At 45.2% G+C, this 13,201-nt stretch overlaps 1 protein-coding gene across 1 annotated transcript; it reads left to right on the top strand.

Annotated features, from left to right (window-relative positions):
• The first annotated feature begins 4,899 nt into the window (after nucleotides 1–4,899).
• Nucleotides 4,900–9,265, top strand: EEF1AKMT3 (EEF1A lysine methyltransferase 3). Its single transcript, XM_083485511.1, has 3 exons — nucleotides 4,900–5,242; nucleotides 7,265–7,376; nucleotides 8,813–9,265. The coding sequence occupies exons 1-3, from the start codon at nucleotides 5,066–5,068 to the stop codon at nucleotides 9,208–9,210; spliced, it is 687 nt and encodes a 228-aa protein (XP_083341637.1). The 5' UTR covers nucleotides 4,900–5,065; the 3' UTR covers nucleotides 9,211–9,265.
• The last annotated feature ends 3,936 nt before the right edge of the window (nucleotides 9,266–13,201 follow it).

The following is a 13,201-nucleotide window of genomic DNA, read 5'->3' as shown; positions in this document are numbered from 1 at the left end:
CCCCGTGAGTAAGAGTTGAAATATAATCGGGACTTTTCAAATTTTAAAAATTGGGCTAAAAACGGGGGAGATCTAAAAAAAGGAAGTCTGCCTCCCCCCGACTGCATGAAAGTGAAAGCAACGGAGCTCTAAACCTGCATCCGTTTAAACCAGCTCTTTGATCAGCTTAACCGGACATTCAGACCCTTTGATCTCCCCTCTAGCTAGCAGGGCAGAGGGGAGGTGAATTTGAGCAATAACTGCAAGATTTGTGGGAAGTAAAAAACCTCTGCTGTCTCACTTATTTGAAAGCATGAAACGGTCTGCCTTCTTAGTACACTGAACTGACTTTTTCCTGTGAAGTGATACTTTGATACAAAGTTTCCACAGTGCCTGGCTACTGTACAATACAACAAGAAGTAGCATAAATAGGGCAACTGTGGCAATTTGAAGTAACAAGCTTTTAGACTTTTGACTGTGTTAATCTCCCTTTTTATATTTTGGACATTTGGGACAGTCTCCTTTGTCTCTATACTTGGAAACTTTGCTCTATGGCCATTTTGATTTGCTCCCTCTAGAGGACAAAGTGAAGTCCGGCACGGCCTAAGACAGTGGAATTTTCCAAGGGAGAATAAATCCCGTGGGAACTGACCTTGACATGAGTGGCACACAAGAAGAGATAGTCACAAGGGCCAAGACCAAGCAACAACAACAACAACAGCTGCAACAGTTACAGGCAAAGAAAAGAGGCTCAATCTCAGGCGCAACAGTTGGATCAACAGGAACAACAGCATCAACAGGACAAGACAAAGGAGCAGCCGTCTCTATGGAAGCTGTGACAGATGCCTTGCTTAAGATAAACCAAACTCTGGAGTCTCTGACAAAACAGACTACAGAGAATACACTAAAATTAACAGAAATTTCAGCAAGATTAAACCAGAATACAGAATCTATAAATAAATTGGTGGAGGAAAACGCCACTACGCGTCAAATTGCGGAAGACGCCAAAGCTACTGCGGGAGAGACACAGGAGAAATTAGAGCCGATCGCCAAGAAGGTCTATGAGCATGATGCAACCTTGGCCTTGTGGGAGTTACAGAGGAAAGAGAGAAATTTAAAAATAAGATTGATCCCGGAGAATGAAGGAGACAACCTTGTGGAATATTTGACACGGGAGTTTGTGGATTGTTGGGAACTCCAGGAAGACGAATTCAAAATTACGACTGCCTTTAGATTGGGTAAGAAGCAAAACAGAAAGACTCCGAGAGACTGCTTGATTACACTCAGATCCAAGGAGGAAAGAGACAAAATATTGGGACTACACTTTGAAAAGGCCTTGCAGATTGGAAACTCAGCTGCACAGATCTTTAAAGACATCCCAAAATATTTTCTGGACTTAAGAAACTTCTACAAGGACTTAGCCCTTTTATTAAAGAAAAACGCTATTCGTTTCAGGTGGGAATTCCCACAAGGGCTGTCATTTGACTTTAAGGGAAACAAGGTGAAAATAAAGACAATTCAAGATAAAGACAAATTTTTGGCAAGACACCAGGAGGACTTACAGAAGGGGACTGTTGACGTACTTGCAGAACAGAGGAGAGCATTGGATATCCTGAATCTCTCGTTTGGACAAAAACCACTACCATCAGAAGAAGAGCAACAACTTGGAGCTGTTGGAGGAGCCTTAGAAAAATAACAAGATGGCTCTGCAATTCCTCAGTTGGAATTGTAATGGGCTCAATGGGCCTTTGAAGAGAAGACAAGTATTTCATATATTGAATAGAGAACAATTGGACTTGATATGCTTACAAGAAACTCACATAACCAGAGCCCACAGGAGATTACTTTCAAATAAAAGGCTAGGACAAGAATTTATTTCATCAGACAAAGTTAAGAAGAGAGGAGTTGTAATATATGTGAAGGAGAAATGGGCTCCAAAAATGATATTCAAAGATGAACAAGGGAGATATCTGGCTGTGGAGATACAAGTACAAGGAGAAAAATTCTTAGTTGTTGGAATTTATGCACCAAATGAAGGCAAATCCGACTTCTTTAAGAGACTTCATGAAACTTTGATGGACTATCTGGACTACAATATGATAATTATGGGAGACATGAATGGCGTGGTCTCCACTAATATGGACAAGGCACAAAGACTTACAGTCACCAAGGAAGGGAGACTCCCTAAGACTTTTTTCGAAATGACTGAAAATATGGACTTGATAGATATTTGGAGAACAAGGAACCCTCTGGAGAGAGAGGGAACCTTTTTCTCCCAAGCAATGATGACCTGGACCAGAATCGATCAAATCTGGGTTACTAGTGGAATGGCTCCGAAGATCAAGAAAGTGGAAATCTGCCCAAAAACTTGCTCCGACCATAACGCCGTGAAGATGGAGATGAAACTTACAATAACTGGTCAATTTAGATGGAGAATGAATGACACCCTCTTTCGAGATAAGGAGATTCTCACGAAGGCCCAAAAGACCCTAAAAGACTATTTTGAAATAAATTTGAGGACCGACGTGGAGAAAAGAGTGATCTGGGACGCAAGTAAAGCGGTGATGAGAGGATTTTTGATTCAACAAAACTCAATAAAGAGGAAAAAACAAAATGAGAAAAAAGAGAAGATTCTGGAAATGATAAAGGAAGGAGAGAGGAAATTAAGAACAAAACCAAAGTCTCAGGACATTTTAAGAGAGATCAAATTATACCAAACACAATATATGGAATTGATGAACCAAGAGATTGAATGGAAGATAAGGCAAATGAAGCAAAAGACTTTTGAATCAGCAAATAAATGTGGCAAACTTTTGGCATGGCAATTGAAGAAAAGGCAGAAACTAAATACAGTTACAAGCCTAGAGGTGGATGGAAAGAACATATCCAAACCCAATGAAATTAGAAATTGCTTTTTAAGCTATTTTAAAAAACTTTACACCCAAGGCCCGCAAAATGAAGAAGATATAGACAAATTCCTCGGAAAATATGGACTACAAAACATCTCTCATCAAAGCAAGATGGACTTGAACCAGAGAATCTCAGAACAAGAGATAGAGGCTGCCATTCAGAATATGCAACTGGGCAAATCTCCAGGACCAGATGGACTGACTTCCAGATACTACAAATCGCTGAAGGAATGGTTGACTCAACCATTAAGAGAAGTTTGTAACGAGATCCTTGAGGGAAAAAAGGCACCTGAATCGTGGAAAGAGGCATATATTTCACTCATACCAAAGTCAGAGACTGAAAAGACCCAACTTAAGAACTACCGCCCAATATCCCTGCTTAATGTGGATTACAAAATTTTTGCAGACATTTTGGCAAAAAGATTTAAAAGAGTTTTGATGGAGAAGATCCATAAAGACCAAGCAGGCTTTCTCCCTAAAAGACATCTAGCAGACAATGTAAGGAATGTAATAGATATTTTGGAGAAGTTAGAGGTGAATATAAACACCAAGGCAGTATTGATCTTTGTGGATGCGGAGAAGGCCTTTGATAATATCTCTTGGAGTTTTATGAGGAAGAATCTTCATGGGATGGGGGTAGGTCAGGGCTTTGAGAATGGTATGGCTGCAATATACTCTGAACAAAAAGCCAAACTGATTGTAAACAATGTTGTGACTGAGGAACTTAAGATAGAAAAAGGAACACGACAGGGGTGCCCGATTTCCCCACTACTTTTTATTTCAGTTCTGGAGGTGTTGCTGAATATGATAAGAAATGACCAGCAGGTCAATGGTGTGCAGGTCGGAGCTAAACATTATAAGTTAAGAGCGTTCGCAGATGACCTAGTATTGACTTTGCAAGAGCCAAACACTAGTACGAAAAGGGTTTTAGAAATAATACAACAGTTTGGCCAGGTAGCTGGATTTAAGTTGAACAAGCAAAAAACCAAAGTTTTAGGGAAAAACCTAACAGATATGGAAAAGGAGAAATTTCAAGAGGAAACAGGTTTGACTGTGGTCAAGAAGGTTAAATACCTAGGGGTTTATTTAACATCTAAGAATCAGAATTTGTATAAGGACAACTATGAAAAATGCTGGTCAGAAATTAAAAAAGACTTAGAAATATGGTCAAATTTGAAACTGTCAATGTTAGGCCGAATTGCAGTAATTAAAATGAATGTATTGCCTAGAATGTTATTTTTGTTTCAGACCTTGCAGATTATTGATAAGATGGAATGTTTTAAGAGGTGGCACAAAGATATCTCGAAATTTGTCTGGCAGGGCAAAAAGCCCCGAATTAAATTTAAAATATTGACAGATGTTAAGGAAAGAGGGGGTTTTGCCCTGCCGGACCTAAAATTGTACTATGAGGCAGCAGCTTTTTGCTGGCTCAAAGAATGGATGCTCCTCGAGAACACGGACATCTTGGATCTGGAAGGTTTCAATAATACTTTTGGTTGGCATGCATATCTTTGGTATGGTAAAGTTAACAGTGCCTTTAAAAATCACATTGTCAGAAAAGCATTGTTTAATGTTTGGATAAGATATAAAGATCTATTGGAAAACAAAACCCCTAGATGGGTGTCGCCAGTGGAGGCTAAAGCAGTGAAGAAACTCAATATGGAGGTCGGATGGCCGAAGTATTGGGAAATTTTAGAACAGGATGGAGATAAGTTTAAACTACAAAGTCAGGAGAAATTGAAGCATAAAGTAGAAAATTGGTTCCAATATCGCCAAATAATGGAATTTTTTAAACAGGACAGGAAAGTCGGTTTCCAGGTGGAAAAATCAAAATTAGAAACTGAACTGTTAGAACCCAACACTAAGAATTTATCTAGAATGTACACCCCAACCATATGTCAGGAGTGGTCTGATGGTGTTTCCTGCTTGGCAGGGGGTTGGACTCGATGGCCCTTGTGGTCTCTTCCAACTCTAGGATTCTATGATTCTAAGACGCGGCCTCCCTGGTCCACCCAGCAGCATCCTACCTGCTTGGAAGTAACTTTGGGTTGCCTTGAGTGAGATAAAGCGAAATAATAATAATGGTGGTGATGCCCAGCGGCCTCTAGAGGCGGCAGATCCGCGCAGCCCAACTGCGAAAGGGCCTCCTCCGTCCCGCCCCCGGGAAAGGTACGAAGATGGCCGCGCTCGCCGCCGACGCGGAGGCCGGGCTGGAGTCGGTGTTCCCGCAGGAGCTGGGGCTCTTTGCAGATGCTTTCCCGGTAGAGGCCCGTTACCGGTTCTGCGGGCACGAGCTGAGCATCGCGCAGCACCACGGCGCCCAGCTGGGGGTGGCTGCGCCGGTTTGGGAAGCGGTGAGTAGTCCGGGCGCAGCTGGATCCGTCCGGGGCCAGAGATTTGCACGAGGCTTGGAGTAAGGGCAGCCCTGTGCAGGTCTACTTGGAAGTAAGCCTCGCGGAGTTTAGCAGGGCTTACTTCCAGGTAAGTGTGCGTAGGGTTGCAGGCAGCTATTGCTCCAGGTAGATCTTGGCACATCCGTGCAGGAGTCTTCTTAAAACAGGTAGAAATCTTGCCCTTGCATATTTACGTTTTCCAAGTGGTCGCCTCTGAGCTTTTTTTTTTAATAGCATGCATCCAGGCTCAAGCAGTGATCTCCGCAGGAACTTTTCGGCGCATCTCTTGCACAAGCCTGCCCCAACGTGCCTGTTTCGAAAGGGGCGAAGCAGTCTGCCCTGAAAATAGATCTAGGCAGCGCTTCCCAAACTTGGGTCTCCAGCAGTTTTTGGACTACAACTCCCAGCATCCCTAGCTAGCAGGACCAGTGGTCAGGGATGATGGGAGTTGTAGTCCAACAGCTGGAGACCCGGTTTTGGATACCCTGGTCTCCGCTGTTGACTTTATAGGATCTAATCTGCACATGCAGTAGAATTGAGGACTTGTTGTTATTGTTGTCGGCATATAATTACTATTACTATTCAAACTGAGCTGCCGACAACAAACAAATGCTGCCAGCCTCCTTCTTTTCCCTGCTCCTACTTTGCCTTCCTCTTAGCAAAGAAACTCTTAAAGCATCAAAAAAATGTAAGCCTACAAGTTTTCCCTCCGTGAGTAATGTTGATGGTGCGGACTATGGTGATCAGCGCTGTGGCACAAAGTAAAAGCTTTAGACCAGCCTTTCTCAACCTGTCTGTCACTCGGTCTGCACTGCAGTTTCCCAAACTTGGGTCTCCAGATGTTGATGGACTACGGCTCCCATCATCCCTAGCTAACAGGACCAGTGGGCAGGGATGATGGGAACCGTAGCCAAAAACAGCTGGAGACGCCCAAGTTTGGGAAACCCAGCAAGAAAATAAAGACTGGTGCATGTGCGTATGTATGTTCTGTAATGTGAAAGTGTTGCTTTAGTTCCTCTAAAAAGGGCAGCTGCTTTTCGGTGTCCTGTGAAGCAGTACCAGATTTAGGGAGGTGTGGGTGGTTCCCTTGCACAGGGTGCTGAGCTGAGGGGGCACAAAACAACAACAACAACAGTATTAATATTTTTTAAAAACCTATATTGATACAGAATAAAAAGAATTTTAAAAGAACCGAATAAAAAGCCAACTTTATCAAAAGGAATTACTGCAAAAATGAGAAATATTTTTTGGGGGGGAGTGCCAAATTTTGTCCTCGCTAAGGGTGCCATATTACCAAAGTCCACCCTTGACATGCGCATGAGATGGACCTGTGTTCAGTACAGGCTGCTCTGCTGTTGAACTTCATCTTTCCCTTCCTCATTACAGCAGCGTTTTCATCCCTAAATGTCAAATGCTTCACAGGTACAATTACAATTCTTCCCTCCTCCACTGCATACATTGTCAGCCGTTGTGAAATCATCCCGTTGTCAGCAGGGACACTAATAATAATAATAATAATTTATTTAAACCCCGCCCATCTGGCTGGGCTTCCCCAGCCACTCTGGGCAGCTTCCAACAGAATATTAAAATACAATAGTCCGTCAAACATTAAAAGCTTCCCTAAACAGGGCTGCCTTCAGATGTCTTCTAAAAGTCTGGTAGTTGTTCTCTTTGACATCTGGTGGGAGGGCGTTCCACAGGGCAGGTGCCACTACCGAGAAGGCCCTCTGCCTGGTTCCCTGTAACTTGGCTTCTCGCAGTGAGGGAACCGCTAGAAGGCCCACGGCGCTGGACCTGAGTGTCCAGGCTGAACGATGGGGGTAGAGACGCTCCTTCAGGTATACTGGACCGAGGCCTACTAGTCCTGTTGTCAAAGGTGGAATGGGAAAGTTTGCATCACCTACATAGATGTGCTTGGCATACTGAATGTATCCTTCACTCCTCATTTACTCTTCATTCTCTCTCTCTCTTCCCATGTCTAAGGCCCTAACCCTCTGCGAGTATTTTGAGGCACAGAAACTGAATTTCTGGGGCAAGAAGGTTATAGAACTGGGTGCTGGGACGGGCGTCGTGGGAATCCTTGCAGCCCTTCTTGGTATGTAGGATCACTTATTGATTATCTATTTGTTAAATTTATATACCACCCTTCATCCGAAGATCTCAGGGTTGATTCACAGCATAAAGATGTAAGATAAAGTCACAACACGAAATAAAAGCAAAAGCAACCGATAATCCGCCCCTCTCCCACAAAACACATGTAAAAGGACATAGAAGGTTATTCAACCGAAGGCCTGGTTCAAGAGGAGCGTTTTTGCATGGTGTCTAAAGTTGTATAAGTGAAGGTGGCAGGTGAGCGTCCCACAAATGGGGAGCCACCACAGAAAAGGCCCCTTCTCATCTTGCCACCCTCTGGACCTCTCATGGAGGAGGCACACGAATAAGGGCCTCAGGTGATGATTGCAGGGTCTGGTTTGGTTCATATGGGGAGAGACGGTCCTTGAGGTATTGCAGTCCTGAGCTGTTTAAGGTTTCATAGGTCAAAACCAGCACTTTGAATTAGTCCTGGGAACTACTTGGCAGCCAGGGCAGTTGGGCCAGGATTAGTGTAACGTGTTCATGTTATGATATGGATGCAATGCGGCAGCGAGCTGCAGCTAGCTGGAAAGCAAAACATGATGGGAATGTTGGGACTGTACCGTGGGAACAGAGGGACAGTCTATTCACAGTGCTGAGCACCGGATTTAGCTCAGAGTATAATTTGACCTGTACAGGAAGTACAGGAGGTGGAGTTTATCACTCTGCTGATGGAGTCTGAAGAGAGCAGACGCGTTTCTCTGTAATGCTGCAAAGACAGAAATAAAGGCATGTAAATACATTTCTGTCTGTCTCTTTCCCCTGCCTGGGGGCAGGAAAGAGTGGTGTGTTCTTCTCACGCTTGAGGAGGATCGCCGATCGTGATCTAGCCTGGATCCTGCTTGGGAATGCAGACAGGGAGGTCAACAGGAGATCAAGCCGGGTGCCTGGAGAATGGCCAGTTTCTCCTCAGAGGCAAGATTTCCTAACAGTTCAGACTGTCTTCCCCAGTGAGCATCCTGGCTGCGAAATTCTGCACCAGCTGAAGTTTCCAAACCATCTTCAGAGGCAGTCCTACATATAACACATTAATCTAACCTTGAGGTTACCAGAGCATAGACAACAGTAGTTAGGTTATCCCTGGCCAGATAGAAGTTCAGCTGGGCCGCCAGCCAAAGCTGATGGAAGGCACTCCGGGCCACTGAGGCCACCTGAGCCTCGAGCAACATTCTGAGTAAAGCAGAATGTTTCCTTAAGAATGGAGAGGTTTGATCTTCTTGCAGTCCATGGGACTCTCAAGAGTCTCCACCATAATTCAAAAGTATCAATTCTTCGGCGATCAGCCTTCTTTATGGTCCAGCTCTCACTTCCATACATCACTACTGGGAAAACTCCATGTACAAAGCATATGGTACCAAACTGAATTTGTTGCTAACAGTTTCCTTTCCTTTCTTCCAGGCGGTGATGTGACCATCACAGATCTTCCTGTGGCCATGAAGCAGATAGAGGAGAATGTCCGCCGGAACGTGCCTGCAGAATTCAGGACACGAACCAGAGTTTGTGCTCTGTCGTGGGGTGTGGACCACAAAGAGTTCCCCCCAAATTATGACTTCATCCTGGGTGCAGATATTGTCTATCTCAAGCACACCTACCCCTTGTTGATCAGGACTCTCCAGCATCTATGTGGTGCTCAGTCTACCATCTACCTGTCTTCCAAGATGCGTCAGGAGCATAGTACGGCGCTGTTCTTTGAGACTCTGCTGCCTGTGCACTTCGCCTCAAAGCTAGTCTTTAGAGATGAGGTTGAGAATATTAATATCTACAAAGTGACCTGCAAAAGTGACATCAGACAGTGAGCTTCTTGGTTTACCAATGCGTGTAGCAAACACTGCCTTTACCTACCGTATTTTTCGCCCTATAGGACGCACTTTTTCCCCTCCGAAAATGAAGGGGAAATGTGTGTGCGTCCTATGAAGCCTGGAGAGCGAGAGGGGTCGGTGCGCACCTACCCCTCTCACTCTCCAGGCTTCAGGCAGCTATCCGCAAGCCTTCGGAGCCCGGCGGGAGTTCCCACCGGGCTCTGAAGGCTTGCGGATAGCATCAAGCTCCGGGAGCGGTGGCGAGGTTGCGCGCAACCTCGCCATCACTCCTGGACCCGTTCTGGGGGCTGGGGTCAGGGGAAGCTCGGGCTTCCCCCGTCCCCGTCCCGGCAAGCTCCAGGAGCGACGGCGAGGTTGCGCGCAACCTCACCTCGCCATTGCTCCCCCACCCGTTCTAGCCCCCGGCTAGAAACGAAGCCAAGACAGCTAGCGGGATCCATCCCACTCTGTCTTGGCTTCTGCCAAAGCTGCGCGCAGCCTCTCCCGGCTGGAGAGGTTGTGCGCGGCTAAAGAGGAAGCCAAGACAGCCAGCAGGATGGATCCCACTCGCTGTCTTGGCTTCTTTGCTCTTTGGGGCTGGAGGGGGGAGGAAATAATTCCCCCCCTTTATTCCCCCCCCCCAAAAAAAAACTAGGTGTGCCCTATGGAGCGAAAAATACGGTTTTTTTTTAAAAAAAATAATAATAATAACAGAGTGTTTTTAATCCAGAAGTCTGGGGGCATTCATCTGTAGTAACTATTATCCAGAGTTCTCTATCCATGAGCAAATGGTAATACAGTGGTACCTCGGTTTTCAAAACATCTCCATTGATGAACATTTCGGTTTGTTTTCGAACGATGTAAAGCTGGAAGTAAATGCCTCGGCTTTCAAACACTTTTCGGAAGCTGAACATGCCATCTGGCTTCCGTATTGAGCTTTCGGTTTTTGAACATCTCAGAACTCGAATGGTCTTCTGGAATGGACTACATATGAAAACTGAGGTACCACTGTATTTGTAGTAACTTATCATTGCTGGACTGTTGCAGTAAGAAAATCCCAGTACAGTGGTACCTCAGGTTACATACGCTTCAGGTTACAGACTCCGCTAACCCAGAAATAGTACCTCAGGTTAAGAACTTTGCTTCAGGATGAGAACAGAAATTGTGCTCCGGCAGCGCAGCAGCAGGAGGCCCCATTAGCTAAAGTGGTGCTTCAGGTTAAGAACAGTTTCAGGTTAAGAACGGACCTCCAGAACGAATTAAGTACTTAACCCGAGGTACCACTGTATACATGTGAAAGGTCATGCTCCCTCAAAAGGCAATGTTTTCTGAGAGAGATATTGCGATTATTATTATTATTATTATTATTAGCATACTGTCCTACATCTGTCAATCTCAGGGCAGTGTCCTGGTTGTGGGCTTCCTGGTGACATCTGGTTGGCTACTGTGAGAACAGAATGATGGCCTAGACAGACGTTTGTTTTGATCCATCAAGCTCTTCCTCAGTGTTCCTGTGACATGCATTTCCATTCTGTTCCCTAGCTATGTCAGGGCAGTACCATCCCCACTGCTATGATTCTCAAGGCCTTCAAAAGGCGTCACTGATCACGGCCACATTGTTTGCTGTGAAAAAGTGACATGTTAGTGAAGGCTACTGAACCATTCCTGCTTTGTTCCAGCCTTCCTGGAGCGCCCAGCCATGCGCCTCGGCTTACGGTCACATGTTCCGCCAAACAAATCCCAGTTGGTAAGCCGGGAGCAAGCATGGTAAGCCAAGCTTCAGTTTGTTGCTCCAGGGATGGTGGAACAAGAATTGGAGCAATTCGGCAGCATTCGCTTGTTTCTGATTTACCATGATACATGAATGAGTCCATTCCTAGGTAAATGCAGAGGGATGCGGGTGGTGCTGTGGGTTAAACCACAGAGCCTAGGGCCTGCCGATCAGAAGGTCGGCGGTTCGAATCCCCGCGACGGGGTGAGCTCCCGTTGCTCTGTCCCAGCTCCTGCCAACCTAGCAGTTCGAAAGCACCTCGAAGTGCAAGTAGATAAATAGGTGCCGCTCTGGCGGGAAGCTAAACGGCGTTTCTGTGCGCTGCTCTGGTTCACCAGAAGCGGCTTAGTCATGCTGGCCACATGACCTGTATGCCGATTCCCTCGGCCAATAAAGCGAGATGAGCGCCACAACCCCAGAGTCGGCCACGACTGGACCTAATGGTCAAGGGTCCCTTTACCTTTACCTAGGTAAATGCAGAGATAAATCGGGAGCTCTGTGCACAGGAGAGCAGGAGCTCTAGAATGTGATCTGGCTGACAGGAGTTTATTTCTTCTTTGCCTCTTTGGTGTAATATTTTGCAAGTGTGTGGCATCTGTGGCACCAAGCAGAGAAGGCATGCGTTCTCGGATGTGCCCTGGCACTCTGGTATTCTTTTCTAAGTGAAATTTGTAAAACTACTTTTTTTACCTTTAATAATGATCCTGGTTCAAAAAAGAAAATATTATTTTAGTGACTCCAGGGCAAGGGACCTGAATCATTACACAAGTGCATTACACTAAGATGCCTTTTCTCATTTTAAGAGATGCTTTTTTAAAATGACAATTTTGTGATTGCATAAAAAGATGGATATATCATTTCTACAAGGATAATGTTATCTTTTTAAAGATGGCTTAACATCATACATGCCTATGCACTATGTATTTCTATTTTGCACTAAGGTACTATCTCATCAATTTCCTGATTGTATAAATTATCAATAGGTAGCATTTTTAGGGACCCTGGTTTCAGTTCAATTTGTATAATATCTTAAGGAAGCTATGCATGTAAATACTCTGGGTAAGATTTTAATCAACATGTGAATTACAGAAGCTATTTAAAGTAATATTCTATGTTTCCATTTTTTTTAAAAAAGTAGGGTTAGCAAACATCCCCCGTTTCCAGGGACAGTCCCCAGATTCACAAATCTGTCCCCAGAATGTCCCCGGATTTATGCCTCGAGAGGCAACATATGGGCGTCATGGCAGCGAGCAACACCAGAGGTCCCACCCACGTCAGAGTTCCAGCCAGCCAATCCGCTGGCTGGTGGGGGGCTATTTAAACCAAAGCGCGAGCCAGAGAGGTTCTTTCTGACTCACTTCCTTGATCAACGCTCGCCCCCGAAATCGCGCAGAGCCACCCGTAGCAGAAGAGTCCGCTGCGCTCTTCTGCTGCAGGCTCTGCGCGCCCGAGTTGGGGGGGATGACGAGAGAGGTGCTGAGGTGGTGAAAAAGAGGAGAAGCATAGAAAATAGCTGTGTCGCATTGCGAGACAGAGAGACACCACCACCACCACCAGTTAAATCTCTATAGAGACTGCACTCTCCCTCCAGCGGTCTCCCAGTTATGGGAAGCCGGTGCCTTGTGTGTGTGTTTTAATGCGTGTTTTCCCAAGACCAGCAAGTGCCTTTACTCAATCTCTCTCTCTCCACCCCCCTTTTTTTGGAGTTTGTGTGTTTGTAGACGGGCTTCTCCACCTGACTGTGTCGAGGTGCGCACCCGACAACTTTGGCATTCCCCCCCCCCAAAAAAAGTCTGGGCAACCCTTTCCTAAAATAAAGCATGAAATTCCCCCCAAAAAGTGTCCCCGGATTCCTTGAAAAAAATCTGGTAACCATATTTTAAAGTGTCTCAGAGCTGCTGAAGGAAGGTGAGGACAGGTGACCTCACCTAGGCCTGAAGTCACCCCCCATAAGGCCACACTGCATCCCTGAGACCATTAGGATTTATAGATGATTAGCTGAAGGGATGTTTCTGTGCAGTACATGGTTCCCTCGTCTTGTCTGTCTGTTATTTAATTGCTTGTATTTCTAAGCACTTACTACAGTATAGTACTTCTTAAGTTATCAAATAACTTTGCATCTATTACATCATTAGTCCTTACAATGACCCTGTAGAGTAGATTAGTCCTGATCTTTCTGTATGACAGCAGAGAGTGAGGGAGCATGCTGAACAACAG

Source organism: Podarcis liolepis, assembly GCF_965112155.1.
Source record: "Podarcis liolepis genome assembly, chromosome: 2".
Taxonomy (NCBI): Eukaryota; Metazoa; Chordata; class Lepidosauria; order Squamata; family Lacertidae; genus Podarcis; species Podarcis liolepis.
The sequence above is the reverse complement of the archived record's forward strand: the minus strand, read 5'-3'. Positions and strand labels throughout refer to the sequence as shown.

Coding starts and splice junctions, on each gene's coding strand:
- EEF1AKMT3 (XM_083485511.1), top strand. CDS start 5,066: ATGGCCGCGCTCGCCGCCGACGCGGAGGCCGGGCTGGAGTCGGTGTTC. Junction 5,243..7,264: donor CTGCGCCGGTTTGGGAAGCG/GTGAGTAGTCCG, acceptor CCCATGTCTAAG/GCCCTAACCCTCTGCGAGTA. Junction 7,377..8,812: donor AATCCTTGCAGCCCTTCTTG/GTATGTAGGATC, acceptor CCTTTCTTCCAG/GCGGTGATGTGACCATCACA.